The sequence below is a fragment of the Cucurbita pepo genome, chromosome 9, assembly GCF_057944985.1.
Source record: "Cucurbita pepo subsp. pepo isolate OVF chromosome 9, ASM5794498v1, whole genome shotgun sequence".
Taxonomy (NCBI): Eukaryota; Viridiplantae; Streptophyta; class Magnoliopsida; order Cucurbitales; family Cucurbitaceae; genus Cucurbita; species Cucurbita pepo.
In genome coordinates, this window is record NC_141806.1 from 14,263,369 (window position 1) to 14,282,472 (window position 19,104).

Genomic DNA, 19,104 nt, shown 5'->3' on the forward strand with positions numbered 1-19,104 from the left:
ATGGTTAAAATTTTTTTAAAATAATTGATAATTATTATCTATACCAACAAGGTCTACGGTCTTTTTCAGTGGCTCAATCATGTGAGTGGAAACAGAACATTTTAAACAAATTCACGTTGTTTTGTGGGGGACAAGAGATGTAGGTAACGTGGTCATATAACATAGTCATTCTAGTATATTTTGTTCTCATTCATATGCATCCTAGTTAATTAAAATTAATTAAAATATAAAAAATGATTATCAAACCGACCGTTATAATATTATTTTATAAATATAACTCGTCATAAAACTAATAAAACATTATAGAATATGAAAATGAGAGGAATAATTGGAAGGGAATTTATTTAATTGAGATAATACCAAATAATTTGATAAATATAGAATTATTTAAAATCCTTAATCTAGCCTATCAAATACATTAAATTTGCAACCATGCAAATTACATAATAATTAAAATATAATAACTAATTGATGTGGAAAGGTAACATTCTCGACATTCATATTTCCCAATTAATTAAAATTATTTAATTCATATATTCACAATCATTTTACTCTTAATATTAGTTGTAATAATTTAATCCATTCATTTTATTATATAATTATAAATGATATTTTTTACTTAAGTTAATTAAAATATATTTCATTAAAAAAAATGAAATATTTTCTTGATAATTTTTTTATTTTATATAGAATTCTCGGACCAACACCATTCTAGTAAGTGATGTTTTTGTCTTTTTGGCCAACTCGTTCAAACAGTAGACCGCTCATGGTCACCTCGATAACCACACGAGCTCGCCCTAAATAAAATGACTCTTATTTACCGTTGGTGCGAGTCTCAATGTATGCTTTTATACACCCAAAATGCAAAAAGTTGACTATACCAATACAACATTTGGGTAATCACCTTCCTTTTATACCGACCTTTACCCTAAGTTGACTATTTGGGAAGCTCGTTCCTATTGTGCTTGTGCCCTGTATGACCTACCACGAGTAATGGGAATTCTCCCGTTTTTTAATCAAAGACTCTATTGGATGCAGAATTACGATGAGCGGTATATAAATTAGTTAACCTCTACACCAATATGGGGTCGTCTCCATTTTATACTGACCTTGACCCCATATTGACTTTTGGGAAAGCTCGATCCTATCGTGCTCGTGCCCTGTGTGATCTACAACAAGTAATGGGAATTCTCCCATTTTTTAATTAAAGACTCGATTGAATGTAGAATCTACTACACTAAGAGTGGTATATAAATCTATTAACGTCTACATTGATAGGTAATGGAAAAAAGAAGAGAGGTTTGTGAATTTGACATGCGAGAGGAGTGACCCACTGGCACACAAAAAAGCATGGTGGGCTGATACGCTTAGCTAAAACGAAAAGGAAAGTAATAGACACAGCCAAAGCACACAATTTTGATAATCTTCTTAGCCACAGCCTAAGCACAGCCTGTGTAACTCTGTGAAATTCCTCTCACCCAATTGAAAAAGTAAGAGACAGCACACAATTTGCAGCTTCCCCACCTTTTTCTCTTTCTTCCACTCGCTCTTTTCAAGCCCTTTAACCTAAATTCCAACCAATGCCTTGAGAAACTCATTGGGTTTCGAGATTTTTGTGAATAAAATCCTCCATTGATGGAAAACCTCAACTGGGTTTTGCTCTAAAGCTTCTCAAAATGCCAACCCAGATGGGAAATCGTTTGATTTCTCTGTTGCTCTTCAGTTTCCTTCTTCTACTCCCCACTGCGAAGCCAGATCTTGCTTCTGATAGAACAGCTCTGCTAGCTCTCCGTTCCGCTGTCGGCGGCCGGATTCTTCTGCTCTGGAATGTGACCGATCAGAACACCTGTTCTTGGCCCGGGATTCATTGCGAGGAGAATCGTGTTACTGTTCTTCGTCTTCCCGGCGTGGCGCTTTCTGGTCAGTTACCGGACGGAGTTTTTGGGAACTTGACTCACCTTCGCACTCTCAGTCTTCGGCTCAACGCCCTGTCCGGTCAGCTCCCATCAGATCTCTCTGCTTGCGTTAATCTCCGCAACCTCTATCTACAAGGTAATGAGTTCTCGGGCCTTGTCCCTGATTTCTTGTTCCAGCTCCCTGATCTTGTTCGCCTTAATTTAGCCTCCAATAACTTCTCCGGCGAGATCTCATTGAGCTTCAACAATTTGACTCGTCTTAAGACATTGTTCCTTGAAAACAATCGCTTATCTGGGTCTATCCCGGACTTGAAGATCCCACTAGATCAGTTCAATGTTTCTAACAATCAATTAAATGGGTCGGTTCCAAAGGGTTTGCAATCGTTTTCTTCAAATTCCTTCTTGGGTAATTCTCTCTGTGGGCATCCTCTTGCGGCTTGCCCTGGGGAGAATGGGGATAATATCGATACTAAACACAAGAAAAAGCTCTCAGGAGGAGCCATTGCTGGGATTATCATTGGATCTGTTCTGGGTTTTGTATTGATACTTGTAATCTTAATGCTTTTGTGTCGAAAGAAGAGTGCTAAGGAAACAAGTGCAGTGGATGTTGCCACGGTGAAGCATCCTGAAGTGGAAATTCAGGGCGGTAAGCCACCAGGGGAGGTTGAAAATGGCGGCTACAGTAATGGTTATACTGTGCCAGCCACCGCTGCTGGTGGTGCTGCTGCTGCAACAGTGGCGGCGGGGACTGCAAAGAGGGAAGTGAATGGTAATGGAATTGGCTCCAAAAAACTGGTGTTTTTTGGTAATGCTGCAAGGGTGTTTGATTTGGAGGATCTTTTGAGAGCTTCAGCGGAAGTGTTGGGAAAAGGAAGCTTTGGGACAGCTTACAAAGCTGTTCTTGAAGTGGGTTCTGTGGTGGCTGTGAAGAGATTGAAGGATGTTACCATAACAGAGAGGGAATTCAGGGACAAGATTGAAGCTGTTGGATCAATGGATCATGAATGTTTGGTCCCTCTCAGAGCTTACTATTTCAGTATGGATGAGAAGCTTCTTGTCTATGATTACATGGCCATGGGAAGCTTGTCTGCTCTTCTACACGGTAAGCTCGATCGCTCGTTTTTCGATTGCTTCATTATAATTTGTTCGGTTTTATAGATATCCTTGCTGATTACAGGGAACAAAGGAGCTGGTAGGACTCCATTGAACTGGGAAATCAGGTCAGGAATCGCTCTTGGCGCTGCTCGTGGCATCGAATATCTTCATTCTCAAGGTCCTAATGTTTCCCATGGAAACATAAAGTCATCGAATATTCTTCTAACGAAATCGTACGAAGCTCGAGTCTCTGATTTCGGTTTAGCCCATCTTGTTGGACAACCTTCCACCCCCAACCGAGTTGCTGGATATCGTGCTCCGGAGGTGACTGATCCTCGTAAAGTTTCGCAGAAGGCTGATGTCTATAGCTTTGGTGTATTGCTATTAGAGCTTTTGACAGGGAAGGCTCCTACCTACTCCGTTTTAAACGAGGAAGGAGTCGATTTACCAAGATGGGTGCAGTCAGTCGTTAGGGAGGAGTGGACATCCGAAGTTTTCGACCTCGAGCTTCTTAGGTACCAAAATGTCGAGGAGGAGATGGTTCAACTATTGCAACTTGCAGTCGATTGCGCTGCTCAATATCCTGATAAGCGTCCTGCAATGTCGGATGTCACAAAGCGTATACAAGAGCTTCGTCAATCCAGCATTCACGACGTTGCGAATCTACAACCCGATTCGGCTCATGATCCAGACGAGATGGGTTCTAGGTGAGTTTGCTTGTTGTTATTGTACTAATTTGTTGATTCAATAGTTGTATTTGTTTGTTGTTGGGGTGGGTGATGTAATTAGTTACTGCCTTTGCCTTTACTTTGGGGGTTTGATTGATCTGTTCAAACTTGAGATGTTGTTGTTTTAGTTTCTATAATGATGAGCTTTGTTGTGATGTTGATTCACAAGAGACCTTTAAAACCAAAGCTAAAAAGACACCCAATTTAGAGATATGTCAATTCTTTGTATTGAGTACTCATTTGTGTGCAGTTGGTTGAAATAAATACATTCACTACTCATTGGGACAGCTTTTTTCATGCATCATTGTTGTCTAATTGGCTAAGGTTTGTCTGTTGGGGTTGTGTCGTTATTGATGATGACGACAAATAATGTCTCTACTGTGTGTTGATGTGAGATCCCATATCGGTTGGAGAGGAGAACAAAACATTCTTTATAAGGGTGTGGAAACACTCCCCTAGTAGACGCGTTTTAAAAACTTTGTATGGAGGTTTGAAAGGGAAAGTGCAACGAGGCTATGTTAGTCGTGGGCTTGGGATGTTAGAAATGGTATTAGAGTCAGACACTGGGCCATGTGTTAGCGAGGAGGCTGAGCCCTGAAGGGGGTGGACATGAGGCGGTGTGTCAGCAAGGACGTTGGGTCCGAAGGGGGTGGATTGTGAGATCCCACAACAGTTGGGGAGGTATAAGGATGTGGAAACCTCTCCGTAGAAGTCATCTTGCTAGTAGTGGGCTTTACCTAATTATTAGTACACAGCTAAATTATTGATTCGTGGGTTTTTTAGTTTGTTTTAGCTAAATTAAGTTTATTTAGGCTCAGCCCATTTATTTTTAATTGGGCGCAGCCCATTTAGTTTCATTTGGGCTCATCCCATTTTATTTTAATTTGGGCTCAGCCCATTTATTTTTAATTGGGCTCAGCCCATTTAGTTTAATTGGATGCAGCCCATTTAGTTTAATTTGGGCTCATCCCATTTATTTTTATTTTGGGCTCGGCCCATTTATTTTAATTTGGGCTCAACCCATTTATTCTTATTTGGGCTCGGCTCATTTAGTTTAATTTGGGCTCAGCCCATGTACGTAAACTTTTTATAATGGTTTTTTTTTTTTTTTTTTTTTTTTTTTTTTTTTTTTTTTTGTGACATTTTCTATAATAATTTGTAAATTCAACCGTGAAAATATTCTTAGTTGGTATTCCTAAAAAAATATATATATTAGTTGATGGTTTGTTTTAAATTCAATCAGCACTACAAATCATTAAATAACATTAATTTTCTTTAAAAAAAATGACATTAATTCAGGATTTAATATTTTCTTTGTCCTCGACCATAAAATATATCAATTTTTTTTTTTGTAAAAAAGAAAAAAAATTAACAATTTTAATATTCAAAGTCTAACTTTGTCCCATATTTTTAACTAAAATTTATTATTATTTCGTGAATTTTTAAATAAAAAATATAAAATATAAAAAATTATTATTATTTAATTCTAGTAATTTTTATTTTATAACCTTTTTAAAAATTTTAAAAAATATGACTAATAAAGACTAATTTTTAAATATCAAAATTAAAATTATTGAATGTATAAAAACTAAAATTTAATATTTAAAAATTATATAATTTGAGATTTGAAAAGTCAAAAGGATGATTGGATTTATTTAGGCATAAACTGTCATTTTTTATTTTATTTTATTGAGCATTATATAATTTATTAGATTGATGTAAGCGTTGATTATTTGTAATTTTATTTAAAATAATAGTTTTTAGATTCTCCCATTCTAAATTTAGATATAATTAATGGACTTAATATCACATTAAATCTCAAAAGTATCCTAATAATATAGTCAACTCTTTTCTTCTAAAACAAATTATTATAAAACAAATTTGAATTTTTAACGTCCGGTGCCTAGAATTTGGATCAAGATTCAAATTCGAATTTAGTACCTGATGTTCCAGATATTCGCATGCATTCCCTGCAATATGGTCAGGTTACTCATTCCTCGCTTTTAAGAGTGAAGACTTTTCCCACAGACTAACACGAGTCATTTCAACATGGTTTGTCTTTACTCACATGCATCTTTCCTAAAAGATTACCCGATATAGAATTGTTCCAAGTAAAGCATGTTATGTTTAACCACTTGATTCACATGTTTAAGCCACTGAAGAGAAATGTGCACATTATTGACATAGACAGTGAACTTCAATTCTTTCAAACTTTTCTTAACCCTTATATCCTTAAAATCGCTCTCATTCGAATATAATATCGATTCATTCATGTACCTCTCATTTTACATGCCATATTTTTATTTTATTTTAGTTGAATAAATATTAGAATAGAGAAAAAAACGTGGACGTTTCTAAAAGGTTAATAACTGCATGTGAACTTGTGTATTGCATGACACTTCACATTTAATGATAGAATAGACAATTCCATAATTTTTAAAAAAATTATTCTTTTTTTTTTATTATTAAAAATGATAGAATAGACAATTTTATTGTTACTTTTAAATAAAATTATTTAATAATAATAATTGGCCAAAGGAATCATGGCCCTTGGTGGTAGACAAAACATAAAAGTTGGCTTCCTTTTGTTTGGACCTCAAACCACTAACGTTACCGACGCTCGTTTTTTATTAGACACAAAATTTAATTTTATATTTAATAGATCTTTTAATTTTTAAAAAATTATAAATATGTGCGTAAATAAAAAATTAGACTAGAAATTGAAAGCTCTACGATGATATTTTAAAATTTTTAATTAATTTAAAATTTTAATGAATATAATGTTTTTTTTTTTAATAAAAAATGTGGTAAAATAATTAATGATGGTCACTATTGGTTGTTCTTATCATGGTGATGCTTATTGATATATTATGTTTGGTTGATATTTTGACAACACATTATTAATAATAATAATAATAATAATAATGAAAATGAAAAATGAAAATAATAAATAGTGAAAGAAAACACGAGCATATTATTAAAAATTGGATGGTAGTGCAAAGGAATTCAACGTGACCCTTTAGAGCAAAGAATAACACCAAATTTAAAGTAGAGAATCACTCTCAAACCATATATGTCCCCATCAATATAATTAACTTACCCTTAAAAAACTATAGCTTAAACAAATATTTCCCGTCCTCATTTTATTAGTATCCTTTTCCCCCCTCTTTTTAACGAGATTTGAAATTTGAATTCCGTATCTGATGACCCCGACATTCTCGTACGACATCACCATATTACCTATTTGTCTTCTAAGTGTTTCCAAAAGTGAAGGCTATTTCAACGAGAAATGTTGTAAAAGCCTAAACCCACCGATAGCAGATATTGTCTGCTTTGTCTTATTATGTATTGCCTCTAGCCTCACGATTTTAAAACACGTCTATTAGTGAAAAATGCTTAGGTACAGGCTTGCTTCGTTCCTCTCTCCAATCAAGGTAGGATCTCACAAATGCTCTAAGAAATTTGAAGTTTTTGTTATTAAGTCCTTTATTAGTATATGTATGTCTTTTTTCAGCATTATATCTTTAGGATCACTCTCATTCAGATATGACTCTCAGTTAATTCATGTACTATTACAAGCATCAAACTTGTTAAGTTCTCTCAGCCTCCCGGTCTTGTTGTAACACAACAAGAAAAAGTTACCACTTTGAAAATTTTGGTCGTGTTTAGACATTAAAAAAAAAAACAAAAAAGTAACTTAGTACAAAATTGGTCCCCTAAAAATGATGTTTTTTAGCGTAAAAAATAATAATCCAAAAATATCACGATTCAAATGGACAGGAATTAAAAATGGCCCCAAAATAAAATAAAATAAAATAAAATAAAATAAATAAATAAAGTGATTGGTGAAACGGGTCACATGGAAAACATGGTACCCATTGTAACAACTTGGCGTCTCTCTTCCGCTAGATTCTGTATATATATATATATATATATATATATATAGTTTAAATAAATAAATAAATAAATAAATAAATAAATAAATAACTGATGGGATATAAATTCAAGAATAAAAATAATTGGGCCCATTTCATGCTAAAGTAGACGTACACACGTTTTGGTCTTTAATTTTATATCCTCTGGGCCCACCCCATGTGATTGCCTTTATTATTATTGCCACTTGGAAAACGATGCCTCAATCAAATATTTCTATAATATATATTTTTAAATTTTTTTAAATCCATTTTAATATACTTATATTAAAATATAAATTTAATTATTTTAAAGATTTTACGTATTTATCATCGAGATCACATCCAAATGAGAGTGACCATGATGATAAAATGACTAAGAAACGTTTAAAAGAATTGAAAGTCATTATCTATATTAATAGGGTGCATCTTCCTTTTCGTTCGGTGACCTCTAGAAATTTTTTTAAAAAGTACATGAATTTAAAAAGTAACGTGAATATATCGTAGGGGATATAGAGAAATGTCGGAGCACACAGGTATCGAATTCAAATTACGAATCATGGACATTGGTCGTTACATAGTTTTTTTTTTTTTTTGGTACTTTTTATTTAAACAAAAGTTCACGTGATTTTTCACGTGATTTTTCATATTTATTCCAAATAAGTATCTTATTAAGCGTTATCATGTTGATTTTTTGTCAAATATTTTAATAAATTTATCATAATTCAGTAGCGGAAATTATCACGAATAGAATCTGAAAAGATATAGAGTGAGAAACGAGGGACAAAATATGTCCCACACAAAAGTTCAATTGTCCATTTTAATTTCAATTGTGAATTGAAAAGACCCGTTCAATTGACTTTTATGATAGGGTCGAAAATGTCTCACCTTTCTCGTTCTCATCCACAATATGTGTCAAAATTAATTGCGCTTAATTAGAATTAACATTAATTAATAATAATTTAATTAAAATTTTAAACTTAAAAAATTACCGAGCATATATGTGAATTATCTTTAAATTGATATAATATTTTAGTTCATTTTATTTTCTAAAATAGTACGGTAAAATTTGATGTTTGACTCGGTCTAAAGTAAAATTTGACGAATATTAAATTTAATAGGGCTTGGAATATAATCCGAGGTGGCAATTGGGCCCACCAGCGACACATGGCGACCCCACCGAATAAGGAAATGTGGGAAATACTTGAGCCTTAGTTGGGACCACTGATTTAATTTTTGTTTTTTTAAGTAATTTCAATAACTTAAAAAAAAAAAAAGAACAAACAAATAATTTTAAATTAACTCAATAATAATATTCGAGAAAGAAAAATAAATAATTTTATTTTAAGTTTGAAAATGTAGATTGGTGTTTTTTAAATTGATATTAAATCGTTGTAATTAATCAAAAATTCCATATTATTCAAATTATATAAATATTATTAAATATTTAATTTCTAATTTTTACTTGATAATTCGGCTTAAATATTAAAAATGTAAGAAAAATATATTCCATTTTCCAATAAAATAATATATATTTTTTTAAATGATGGATGGTATTGATGTAAACTTGGAAACGACGTGAAATAATGATAAAATTGACAATTTTTAAAAGCTTTATCAATAAATGTGATATATATTTCATTTTTGGCTTTTGATTTATTATTTATTCTATAATGGAGTTTTATTTATAAGCTTTATTATATTTGGTTAATTTATTAAATTTTTTATCAAATGGTTGACCACAACTAATTAATTTTTTTTTAGACATTATTATGATGGTGGGTTTTTAGTTGAATTAGATATATTAAATTAAATTATAAATTTATTAAAATGGGCCTCAAATAGTTCCAAATTTTAGAATTAATCACTATAATTTAATAGAAATTTCGTAAACATAGAAAACTTTTATAATTTTAACAATAATAGAGATTAGATTTTAATTTAAATTGTATGAACAAATTTATAATTTAATTATTTTAAAAAACATCACAATATTTAATTATATTATAAAATTATTGGTTGAAAATAATGAACAAATTATTTTCAGCTAAATAGAATTAGTACATTTTAAAAGGCTATTTACAATTATTTTATATTAGTGGAAATTAACGTAAATAGCAAGGAATAAAGAATATTTTAAAGCTAAATTTGGTAGGTTTCATTAATGTAACTGTTTTTTTTTTCTGAAGAAATTTAATAATTCTTTTAGTTTCTATTAATGTAACAATTAATAAATAATAAAGTCAAACTTATACAGTCATAAGCTATTAATTAATTTCAGGTGACGTGGAAATTCGACAATCCAACACATGGAGAAATAAGACTTTTTTTTATTTTTATTTTTAATTTTGAAAATAAATTTTATATTTTGAAAAAGAAGAATTTAAGGAAAAAAAAAAGAGGAGGAAAGGATATTAAAATATTAACGTGGCTGAATAAATTAATTAATTAAAGAGGCTGTTTATTTATTTAATTATTTAATTTTGGTTTATGTAGGGTGGGCGAAAGAGAATATATTATTGTATAATAATAAAGAAATAATAAAGTAATAGAAAAACTAAAAATGAGGTGGAAAAAATTATCCACGTTTTGAGCTCACGGATTCGAGAAAATCCAACTAACCGACACGTGGCTCGACTCGCACGTGGTCGTTTTCCCATTTTACCCACTTTCATACCCCATCTCAAGGACCCGAATCTCTTAATCAATCCAACGGCTTAGATTTCACAGTGCCACGAGCCTTACTTATTATTTATTAATTATCGATAATTTTTCTATAAAGTTAAATCTTATAAACTTTCTTTATATAAATTATAAAAATAAGAGCGTTTTCTTATATAATTTGTCACTAAATTATATAATATTTAAATTATTTTGTTGGACCAAAAGTGAGTATCAATAGTATATAAATGAAAAGAAAATTCAAAATTCGAAGAAAAAAAGGCAAAATTAATTGAATATCTAAAATTATAAATAGGGAAATAATAAAAAAATTGGGACCAAAATTATTTTAACTTTTATTTATTTTTATAATACAGTAAACATTAAATTCTCTCTCTTTTTTTTTTTTTTTTTTTTTTTTTTTTTTTTTTTTTTTTTTTTGAATAAAAAGACGTGCTTCTCTCGCTTTCCTCTCGCATTGATATTAAAAAGCGCTGAAATTCTCTCGTATTTTTTCTCTCTGCCTATTTCTCTCTCAGTGCGCGCTTAACTTTCATGGTCTTGGAGCTCGAAACTGGCTCGATTCTTCATCGCTTCGAAACTCTGCAGGTATTTTTTCGGCGTTAATTCTTTCGAGGATTTCAAATGGAGAGAGATTTCTTAGGTTTGAACTCGAAGAATGACGCTATGGCGTCGAGAGAAGATTTCTCAGATTCTTCTAAGAATTCAGGTATGTTCATGTCTCGTCTTCTTCATCATCGTCTTGTTCATCTGTTTCGATTTCCATGGAAGTTTTGTGTGATATCTTGGAAATCTGTTTGGCGAATTTGATACTCGGAAATGTCTCTGCTAGGGCTTGAGTTTGTTGTATCGACGAAATTGCTTTTGGAAAACAGGAAAAGTTAGAGAAGAAATGAAGATTGAGGAAATTATTGTATGAATTTAGAATTTATTTTCTCAGGAACCAAACAGAAAATTAGAAAGAAAAATCTGTTAGAATAGGCGTAAAAACCACGTTTCGCACGCTGTACCGAAATGTAAATTTGATGTACCAAAGAACTGACAAGCCAAAAAGTTTTTGGGGGAATTTTTTATATTAAAAATTATGGTTTTTAAAAATACATGAATTAAAAAATTATTATTTGTGTACTGCGTGTAATTTTAATTTTTTTTCTTGGAATTTTTTAAATAGGGAAAATGTGAAAATTTGGAAAACAATTTATTAAATTAATCAATGAATTTTGTTCTACATTAATTTAAACTTAACTTCAATCGTTTAATTTATGTATTAAAGAACAGTGACGTGGCAATTTCAGTGCGGTATAAAAGAATAATAACAATAAATAAATAGATAATACAGCTGGATAGCTGCAATGATCATATTAACAATTAAATACTTCAATCCCGTGGTAAACACTCGGTTTATTTTTTTAAAAGAAAAATTAAAGTTTTTTTAATCACACGTCGGTGTGGTCTTTGTTATAATAATGAATCATGGCGATGTAATTATTTAATTTTTTTTCTTTTTGAAGTTTTTAAGATTTTTTTTCCCTTAATCTCCCAAGATTATTGATCATATGATTGTGGAATGAAATTTGATTGGTTCAGGCATGCAATGGGCATTCTCAAACAAAGTTTCTGCTCTTCCCCAATTGCTGTCTTTCAAGGCTGCTCAAGATGAGAAGCAAAGGAAAATTGTTGTTGATCCACTGGTCTCTTCTGACCTTTCAAATCTTACACATAGGCCATATTCTACTGTGATTCAGGTTTCACTTTCTTCATTGTTCTTGATTATGCTCTGAATCTGCAATTCTCTGTCTTTTGATGTGTAGTCATCAATGGCTTGGACTCTGTTCATTGATTTGAAGTTGGTGATTTTGTCTTTTGTTTGTAGAAGAATGTAGTTCTAGATAAGAAGGCTGGTAACCAGTATGCAATGGCTGTTTATCCGTTCCAAAATGGCGAGGCGATTTCGGTACATCGTTCACAAGATGTGAAGATGTTTCCAATCTCGAACCAAACTAAAACTAACAATGCTGTTCCTGTGGCTTTCAATGTTCCGGTGTTTCAATCCCAGTTGGTTTCTTCTGGCCAAGCTGTGGTTGGTTCCAATGTTAACTTGCAGCCATTTGGTGGTGTTCCAATTGCGACCTCTGTTTCTGTTCCTTTCACGAGCTCGGTCATCGGTAGCACTGAGCTAAGGTACTTGTTTTTCAAGATGGATCTGTGAAAGATGTCAAAGCCTAGATGTCTTGAAAATTGATGCTTACTTTTCTTTGTAGGAATGCTTCAAAACCTCCAGGTTCAACGCCGCAGCTGACGATCTTCTATGCGGGATCTGTTTGTGTTTATAATGATGTATCTCCTGAGAAGGTATCTGTTCTTTTAAAGACTCTAATTTTGTTTTGTCTTCTCACCACTTGGGGAAGAATTGTGAGATCCCACATCGTTTGGGGAGGAGAACGAAATATTCTTTACACGGGTGTGGAAACCTCTCCCTAGTAGATGCGTTTTAAAAACCTTGAGGGGAAGCTCGAAAGGGAAAACCCAAAGAGGACAATATCTGCTAGCGGTGGGCTTTGGGCTGTTACAAATGGTATCAAAGCCAGACACTGGGCGATGTGAGGCGGTGTGCCAGCAAGGACATTGGGCCTCAAAAAGAGGTGGATTGGGGGGTCTCACATCGATTAGAGAAAGGATCGAGTGTCAGCCAGGACGCTGGGCCCTGAAGGGGGGTGGATTATGAGATCCCATATCGGTTGGGAAGGAGAACAAAACATTCTTTATAAGGGTGTAGAAACCTCTCCCTAGCAGACGCGTTGTAAGAACCTTGAGGGAAAACCCGAAAGAGGACAATATCTGTTGACGGTCGGATTTGGGCGGTTACAAGAATCAATTCTCAGTTCTTGTTGTTTGATGTTTCTATTCAGGCTCAGGCTATAATGCTTCTTGCTGGCACTGGAGGGCTGCCTCAAACAGAAAACAACGTACATCCCATCGGTCAAGTGAAGGCATCATTCCCCAACGAAAACTTCCAAGGAATGCCACTCCTCGGCCTTTCAAGTCCGCCTTCTGTTGCACATTCTAAGAGTCCTAATGCAGGGGTAGGATCCTGTAGTAAAATTGAGCTACCTGCTGCACCAAAACGTATACAAACCCCAGCATCCCATTCAAACTATTCCGAACCTCCAAAGGATGCTCGTTCCATTGCACCGATTGCCACGACATTCATACCTGCAGGTATAAAGCCACTTCACTCTACTCTAGTCCATATTTTTCCAGAAGTGATGATTTAAACAACAAACATGCTGACATCCCTCCTATCACCTCCTCCCTACAGCTGTGCCTCAGGCTCGAAAAGCATCCTTGACTCGGTTTCTAGAGAAGCGCAGGGAACGGTGAGTTTTCAACCTGGTTCTTTTACTTGAGTGTTTAGTTCTACTTCGACTCGGAATCTCACGAGTTCGTTCTCATGTTGTTTTAGGATAAACACATGCCCCTACAATATTGGAAAGAAAGCATCAGACTGCTCATCCACAACCTTGGATCTGATGGCCTGATGTCTCTCTCGCTTTGGACATACAAAATCGGTTTGTCCTCCACATTAGAGAATTGGATATAAAGCAAAATTTGTCAATCTGTTAGCTTAGATTGATTCTTGGTTTTGTTTTTTTATATAATTTTCTTTTGTTCAATTGAAAAGCGCAGTTAGTTTCGATTGAACAATATGTAACTTAGTTGCTCCATGTTTATGTAAAATATTGCTTTTTATTTACACCCAGAGAAAAAAAATGGGATGATATTTTGTATGTAAAACTATTCTGAATGATTCTATATTGTTCTTTCCTCTACTTGAAAACGTGATAGAGAATCAAACTGAAAATGTTTCTATCTCTTGGTCCCATTCATCACATGCTGAGAACATTTTGGCTGTGTTCTTTATGATCTTTCTCTCTCTAGACTGTTCTTTAGTGTTCACATGTTACTTTAAAATTCAAATGAGGAATAATTCCCACAAGAAAAAGTACTTTCGACCAAATATAGAGAAGAGCTTGGGCCATTCCCCCTTGTCTATGTTTTTTTCGTAACCGCCCAAGTCCACCGCTAGTAGATATTGTCCTCTATTATGGGTTTTCCTTTTCGGGCTTTCCCTCAAAGTTCTTAAAACGTGTATGCTAGGGAGAGGTTTCCACACCCTTATAAAGAATGCTTCATTCTCCTTCCCAACCGATGTGGGATCTCACAATCCACCCCCCTTCGGGGTCCAGCGTCCTTGCTGGCATTCATTCCCTTCTCCGAACTATGTGGGACCCCCCCTCTCCCCTCAATCCACCCCCTTCGAGAAACAATGCCCTTGCAGGTACACCGCCTTGAGTCCACATTATCCGATGTCTGGCTCTGATACCATTTGTAACAGTCTAATTCCACCAATAGCACCACCAATAGCAGATATTTGAAATGAAAGAAAAAACTATCTGTGTTTGTTGAACTGTGTTATATGGTAAAATGAAAACTGACATTTAGAATTTCAAGTATAAACATTCTCAAGAGCTTGGTTTGAGTATGCATTGCTTTGCTTAAAATTGCTGAAAATGACTTAGCTTGTTTCTTGTTTTTTTGATTCAGCCTCTGGAAAGCGACTCTGGTGGCATTACAATCTTCAACTTATTCCCATTCAAAAGCCTAGAGAGATACAAAGATGATGCTTGCTTCATTTCCTCTCATTCTTGGAGTAAAATCTAAGAACCACATAGAAGAACAGCCGGTAAAGCACCCCCCAAGCTAGTAAGATACCAATGTCATACCATATATTTCGCATATTAACGTCCATCGAGAACAGAACGTCTTCTCCGATCAGCATGCAGTTTGGCTGCAAATCTCTAGAAACATTGTGCAGCTTGCTAATCCTAACATCTCCCAACGGCCCGGGCGAAAGATCGTTGGGATTTCCTTGATAACATCTTGTCCCTTTGAATTCATTGATCAACAAGGATTCAAATGGATACTTTATTGCTGAGATGTAATGAAGCCATCTCCAGTATATTGGTATTTGAGTTCGTTTCAGGAAGAATCCACAAGTGAGGAAGAAAATGGCTGTGGTGGCTATTACAACTGCATAGCCTGTGATATAGCTTGGTACCAACGCACTCACAAGCATAACATATGCATTTGTTGTGATGAGTGAGGCAAAAAGTGATATCCAGAAGAAGAACAGGTTGCTTTTCAAGTGTAGCCAGAATTGGGTTATGGCTGCAAATGTGAAGCCTTGAATCGCGAAAAATGGGAGATAGACAATGAGGGAGGAAATGACGTATGACGAAGCTCGATATGCATTGTGAGATGTCTCTCTGATGAAGATGAATCTTTCTTGAATGAATGTCGGGACAGCGTCGTTTGAGGAAAAGAAAACGAGACAAACTGCAAAGATGTAGAAGTTGAGAAGTCTGTTGATGTCTCTAAACGTAGCATGGCCGAGATTTTTGAACATCGTCGAAAGAATTATCGCCATTACTGTCAATACAATCTCGCGAGATAGAAACAATTCTGGGGTGCGGATCACGTTGAGCATCGTCCTCCATGAAAGCACGACGACCTCACGGAGCCAAGGATTTGCATATTTGGGACCATGGTCTGGCTCATCAAGAACTTCTTCCAGGTCCAACTCTTCAAAAGAAGGTAAATGAGAGTCCATTGACATGTTGAAGACGGAAGGTATTTTTGCATGAGTAGTCGTTTGATGAGACGACGGAAATTGACTCGAAACGACACTTCTAACTCCGGATATAGGTGTTTTTCCTGGTGTTTGTCCCGGCGTTCTTGCAGGAGTCCACGATGGTCGTCGACCAGGAGTTCCTTTAACACCATTATAGACCCAAGCAGATAAATCTTTGTAGAATTGAGATGCTAAAGGAGGGTAGTAAACACCGCTACGATTATTCATCGGAGTTCTAGCTGATTTACGTTCGAGAGATTTATCAAAGTCGTCGTCCTCGTTATCATCATATCCATATGCTGAATCAAATTGGCTCGAGTTTGGCCCTGATGTCATGGAGAATGCTTGACTACGAAGGTTTAGGAACTTCGGTCCTGGCCCCGGACCGTTTTTGTAAGGAGCTTTAGGTGTTTTCGGAACAGGAGTCTTTGCAACTAGATCGGGTTTGATACCGTGTCGTTGGTATAGCACGAGAGGCTCCAACCCGACATTTGATTCGTCGTATTCCTTGATCACATCCAATAAATATTCTATGCCATTTTCATCATCTGGCACTGGCCTTCCAAAGCCAGAGAGATGAACAGAAAGGTTGAATGGATTTCCAACGTATATCAATCTTCCCCTGTAATGGTCACATTTGAAACATGAATTGCCATTACAATGGATCAAGGTCAAAGGCGTAAAGGATCTTATACCTGGCAAGAACAGTGATGCGATCAAGTAGTAGTTGAATTCTGTAAGAAGGTTGATGAATGGTCATCAGAACAATGCTGCCATTTCGAGCTATCTCTTTCACCTTCTCTACTACACTATAAGCACTCGTAGAATCAAGCCCCGAGGTCGGCTCGTCCAAAAATAAGAGCGACGGTTTGTGGATGATGTCGATTCCTATCGACACTCTTCGTCGTTCGCCTCCCGACACTCCTCGCCTCCCTTCATCACCTATATATGTATGCATGGCACTCTAGAACAAAGAGAAACAAAATTATTAGTTCGGGAAGAATTAATTGTAACAGCCCAAGCCTATCACTAGCAGATATTGTCCTCTTTGAGCTTACCTTTTCGGGCTTTCCCTCAAGGTTTTTAAAACGCGTCTACTAGGGAGAGGTTTCCACACCTTTATAAAGAATGCTTCGTTCCCCTCTCCAACCGATGTGGGACACCCCAATCCACCCCCCTTTGGGCCCAGTGTCCTTGTTGGCACACTGCCTCGATGTGGGACCCCCCAATCCACATGCCCTTCAGGCCCAGCGTCCTTGTTGGCACACTGCCTCGTGTCCACCCCCTTTCAGGGCTAAATCTCTTCGCTGATATATCGCCCGAGGTCTGGCTCTGATACCATTTGTAACAATCCAAGCCCTCCACTAGCAGATATTGTCTTATTTGGGCTTTTCCTTTCAGATTTCTCCTCAAGGTTTTTAAAACGCGTCTACTAGGGAGAGGTTTCACACCCTTGTAAAGAATGGTTCGTCCCTTCTCCGACTGAGGTGGGACCCCCCAATCCACCCTCCTTCGGGCCCAAGCATCCTTGTTGGCACACCGCCTCGTGTCCACCCCCCTTCACAGACACGTCGCCCAGTGTCTAGCTCTGATACCATTTGTAACCGCCCAAGCCCACCGTAACAGATATTGTTCTCTTTGCGCTTTCCCTCAAGGTTTTTAAAAGGCATCTCCTAGGAAGAAGTTTTCACACCTTTATAAAGAATGTTTCGTTCTCCTCTCCAACTAACGTGGGATCTCACATCAATAGTGGAGATGTAAGAGGGAAGGAAAGTGGTATATACCTGTAGACCTAGTTGGTCGATTAGCTCGTAAACTCTGTTCTTCTTTTCATCCCTAGAAATAGAGGATGGAAGCCTGACCTCAGCTGCAAACATGAATGTCTCAAACACAGTTAACATTGGGAAGAGTTGGTCATCTTGCATAACATAAGATGAAACCATCTTCATGTAACTTGCAGTCACAGGTCTTCCATCAATCTTAACAGATCCTTCAAGGCTTCCTTTCGCCATCCGACCAGCCAAGGCATCAAGAAATGTCGATTTCCCAGCGCCACTCGGCCCCATGATAGCCATGATTTCACCTCGCATCGCTTGTCCAGAGATATCATTCAAAAGATAAGCTTCTCTTTTGATCCAAACACCATCCTTTTTAAACTTCTTTAGAACACTATATGACAAGTTGTTGAATTCCAAGCCTTGTCCTGGCAACAACTTGACTTGCAGCTGCGGTGGCGGAGCGACAACCTTGTCGTTATCGAGAAGGGTCTCGAGACTTTTGTTTGCTCGTCTCCGGCCATCTACTGCCATGAGTATTGGGTTTGTAGGATTTGAGAGGCAAGAAAAGTGGCATTGACAAGAGGCAAGGATGGAGAAGCTATAAGAAGGTTTAAAAAGGGGCAGAAATTTGGACATGAGGGAAGGAGTTGAAGGGAGAAATTAACAAGAAAAACTGGTTGTTTGTCTCTGAAATCTCTTTGTTTATGTCACTGTCTGACTTCGGTAACTCCAACACTCTCCATCACTGAAGGCCAGTGGGGGATAAAACCAAGAACACAAATGGAAGAATATTTCGACAAATACTGCCCCGAATCTAGCTATTCTCTCTTTTCTTCAACCCAGAAAACTGGAGCCGCAAAATCAAAACAAAAATGACAGCTGTGGGATTTGAACCCACGCCCTTCCGGACCAGAGCCTAAATCTGGCGCCTAAGACCACTCTGCCAAACTGTCATTTGTTGAACAAAAAACCTTAAATAAATTACTAATATATATATATATATATTTAAATTCCAATTTTGCAACAATTTAATTATTGTAGATTTTGTATTATATAATTTTTAAATCCAATTAAATTGTATTATATATTTTAATAAAAGTTTAGAGATAAAAATATTTTTTAACCAAAAATAAATTTGAATTTAATAAACACGAGTTTATTAAAGTTATTTTAGTTCTAATTTATTAAATATAACTAATTAAAAAGGTATTTGATTGGAAAATTTGAAAATGGTAGTAAATAATATATAATTTTTATACAAATTATTTAATTAAAGTAATAATAACTACGTATTAAATAATA

General features: G+C 35.5%; 3 protein-coding genes and 1 non-coding gene across 5 annotated transcripts; 2 read left to right on the forward strand and 2 right to left on the reverse strand.

Moving 5' to 3' along the window:
• The first annotated feature begins 1,418 nt into the window (after nt 1–1,418).
• On the forward strand, nt 1,419–3,974 carry LOC111801888 (putative inactive receptor kinase At1g48480). The gene is made up of 2 exons (XM_023686101.2): nt 1,419–3,018; nt 3,094–3,974. The coding sequence occupies exons 1-2, from the start codon at nt 1,677–1,679 to the stop codon at nt 3,720–3,722; spliced, it is 1,971 nt and encodes a 656-aa protein (XP_023541869.2). The 5' UTR covers nt 1,419–1,676; the 3' UTR covers nt 3,723–3,974.
• Nucleotides 3,975–10,829: 6,855 nt separating this feature from the next.
• On the forward strand, nt 10,830–14,202 carry LOC111802414 (protein TIFY 6B). 2 transcript variants are annotated; one of them, XM_023686763.2, is made up of 7 exons: nt 10,830–11,041; nt 11,920–12,077; nt 12,206–12,513; nt 12,594–12,684; nt 13,242–13,551; nt 13,652–13,709; nt 13,796–14,202. In XM_023686763.2, exons 1-7 carry the CDS (start codon nt 10,957–10,959, stop codon nt 13,869–13,871), a joined length of 1,086 nt encoding a protein of 361 aa, XP_023542531.2. In that variant the 5' UTR covers nt 10,830–10,956; the 3' UTR covers nt 13,872–14,202. The 2 variants fall into 2 exon arrangements, with proteins under 2 accessions (XP_023542531.2, XP_023542533.2); XM_023686765.2 differs by having other exon boundaries at nt 12,209–12,513.
• A 32-nt stretch (nt 14,203–14,234) lies between these two features.
• LOC111802415 (ABC transporter G family member STR-like) lies at nt 14,235–18,639 on the reverse strand. Its single transcript, XM_023686766.2, has 3 exons — nt 17,809–18,639; nt 16,720–16,988; nt 14,235–16,646 (listed from the first exon to the last, which is right to left on the reverse strand). Exons 1-3 carry the CDS (start codon nt 18,436–18,438, stop codon nt 15,023–15,025), a joined length of 2,523 nt encoding a protein of 840 aa, XP_023542534.2. The 5' UTR covers nt 18,439–18,639; the 3' UTR covers nt 14,235–15,022.
• A 36-nt stretch (nt 18,640–18,675) lies between these two features.
• Nucleotides 18,676–18,755, reverse strand: TRNAL-UAG (transfer RNA leucine (anticodon UAG)). The gene has a single exon. It is a non-coding gene; the product is annotated as a tRNA-Leu (tRNA).
• Between the last annotated feature and the right edge of the window lie 349 nt (nt 18,756–19,104).

Bases quoted from the DNA above. Each gene is read 5' to 3' on its own strand.
- LOC111801888 (XM_023686101.2), top strand. From the start codon at position 1,677: ATGCCAACCCAGATGGGAAATCGTTTGATTTCTCTGTTGCTCTTCAGT. The intron at 3,019-3,093 runs GTAAGCTCGATC...TGCTGATTACAG, and splicing joins CTTGTCTGCTCTTCTACACG to GGAACAAAGGAGCTGGTAGG.
- LOC111802414 (XM_023686763.2), top strand. From the start codon at position 10,957: ATGGAGAGAGATTTCTTAGGTTTGAACTCGAAGAATGACGCTATGGCG. The intron at 12,514-12,593 runs GTACTTGTTTTT...TTTTCTTTGTAG, and splicing joins ATCGGTAGCACTGAGCTAAG to GAATGCTTCAAAACCTCCAG. The intron at 13,710-13,795 runs GTGAGTTTTCAA...ATGTTGTTTTAG, and splicing joins CTAGAGAAGCGCAGGGAACG to GATAAACACATGCCCCTACA.
- LOC111802415 (XM_023686766.2), bottom strand. From the start codon at position 18,438: ATGTCCAAATTTCTGCCCCTTTTTAAACCTTCTTATAGCTTCTCCATC. The intron at 16,989-17,808 runs GTATATACCACT...TCTTTGTTCTAG, and splicing joins TCGACCAACTAGGTCTACAG to AGTGCCATGCATACATATAT. The intron at 16,647-16,719 runs GTATAAGATCCT...TGACCATTACAG, and splicing joins CGCATCACTGTTCTTGCCAG to GGGAAGATTGATATACGTTG.